Source organism: Octodon degus, unplaced genomic scaffold, assembly GCF_000260255.1.
Source record: "Octodon degus isolate 3935 unplaced genomic scaffold, OctDeg1.0 scaffold05630, whole genome shotgun sequence".
NCBI lineage: Eukaryota > Metazoa > Chordata > Mammalia > Rodentia > Octodontidae > Octodon > Octodon degus.
The window spans coordinates 1-1,533 of NW_004530206.1; the positions used below are offsets into that span (position 1 = coordinate 1).

Here is a 1,533-nt window from a genome sequence, read left to right on the forward strand (position 1 = left end):
TCCTAGACTTTAGGAGGGCCTGGCGTCAGTGCTGGTACCCAGAGTGTGCAGTCAGATAAAGGATCCCCAAAGTGAGCTCAATCAGAAAAGAACAGAGTGGGCCCAGAGAGAAGCACCCGCCATGGTGGGTCCGCAGCCCCAGGGGTCCAGCTTCCAGAATGCACACATGTCCTAGTTGAATCGGGGGCAGAGTCTGGCAGGGTGCTACAGTCAAGGTCCCCAGAAGAGCACGGCATGCAGATGACAGCAGGCCCCCCAGAGGAGAAGACAACATGTGGCCTCCACAGGGCCACATCTGAGGTCAAGGAGTGTGGCAGAGTTTGTCTAGCAATCAGTGTAGTGCTCCAGGGTAGCCAACTGGGGACAGCCACCAAGTGGCTACAGATGGCCTCGCCCCTTGATCTCACCTCATCTGTGACCCCTGCCAGGTTTATTAAGATCGGTGACAAGGAGGTGGAGTATCACCCCAGTTTCCGCCTCATCCTGCACACCAAGTACTTCAACCCGCACTACAAGCCCGAGATGCAGGCCCAGTGCACCCTCATCAACTTCCTGGTCACCAGAGATGGGCTCGAGGACCAACTCCTGGCCGCTGTGGTGGCCAAAGAGCGTCCAGATCTGGAGCAGCTGAAGGTAACAATGGGTGGTCACATGTCAGGGTGCAGAAATGACAGAGGTGGCCCCCAGGTGTCTCATTGCTTCTCTGTGAAGCAGCCCTAGCTGGTTGTCCTGAACTGTATCTTTCTGTCCCGCAGAATGAATCTCTTGTGTCCTAGCTGTCCTTTCTTTCATTTCCTAAATCAGATGAAAGCTCCACTTGAGAAGCAGGACTCACAGCAATCCTGGGGCAGCTCAGAGGGTCCTGCCCCAGGAGAATGCTCCGGGTAGCCACCCAGGCCTCAGCCTCACTCCCAGCTCTGTCTCCGTCACAGCCTTCCTGCCTCTCATTCCTTTACAGTACTGAGGCTCCCGTGTCCACATGTCCTTGCAGGCTGGGCACTGTTCCTCTCCTGTGAAGCCCAGCTGACAAAGCCCAAGTGGTTGCTACCAGGAGGCCCAGGTGCCCAGGAGGGAGAGGCGAGGCCAGGTTCCCCTGAGTCTGCTTCCCAGCTCTCTGCCACCCCCACAGGCGAACCTCACAAAATCTCAGAACGAATTCAAGATTGTCCTGAAGGAGCTAGAAGACTCACTTCTAGCACGTCTCTCGGCCGCATCGGGGAACTTTCTAGGAGACACGGCCTTGGTGGAGAACCTGGAGACCACAAAACACACAGCCAGTGAGATCGAGGAGAAGGTAGGAGCCAGTTCCTGGGCTGCCATGTGGCCCAGCCTGAGTGCACAGGAGGGTGGTAGCCGGGCTGTGAGGAGCCTGCCCCAGTGGGCAGGAAGAAGCCATGGTCACCAGAGCACCTGAGGGGGCCAAGGGCGAGGGGCCAGGCCCACCCAGCACCCTGCTGTCTGCAGAGGCCCCCTGGGAACAAAGGCTTCAGATGGGGTGGGGCCACCGCTGGAGGCTTGCCCATGGGCTGGTTT

General features: G+C 58.1%; 1 protein-coding gene across 1 annotated transcript; it reads left to right on the plus strand.

Moving 5' to 3' along the window:
- Nucleotides 1–6: 6 nt before the first annotated feature.
- On the plus strand, nucleotides 7–1,360 carry LOC111814990 (dynein heavy chain 17, axonemal-like; the record flags this gene model as incomplete). The annotated part of the gene is made up of 2 exons (XM_023708826.1): nucleotides 7–633; nucleotides 1,130–1,360. Coding segments are annotated over exons 1-2 (630 nt in total), but the record flags the coding sequence as incomplete, so codon positions are not given.
- Nucleotides 1,361–1,533: the final 173 nt, after the last annotated feature.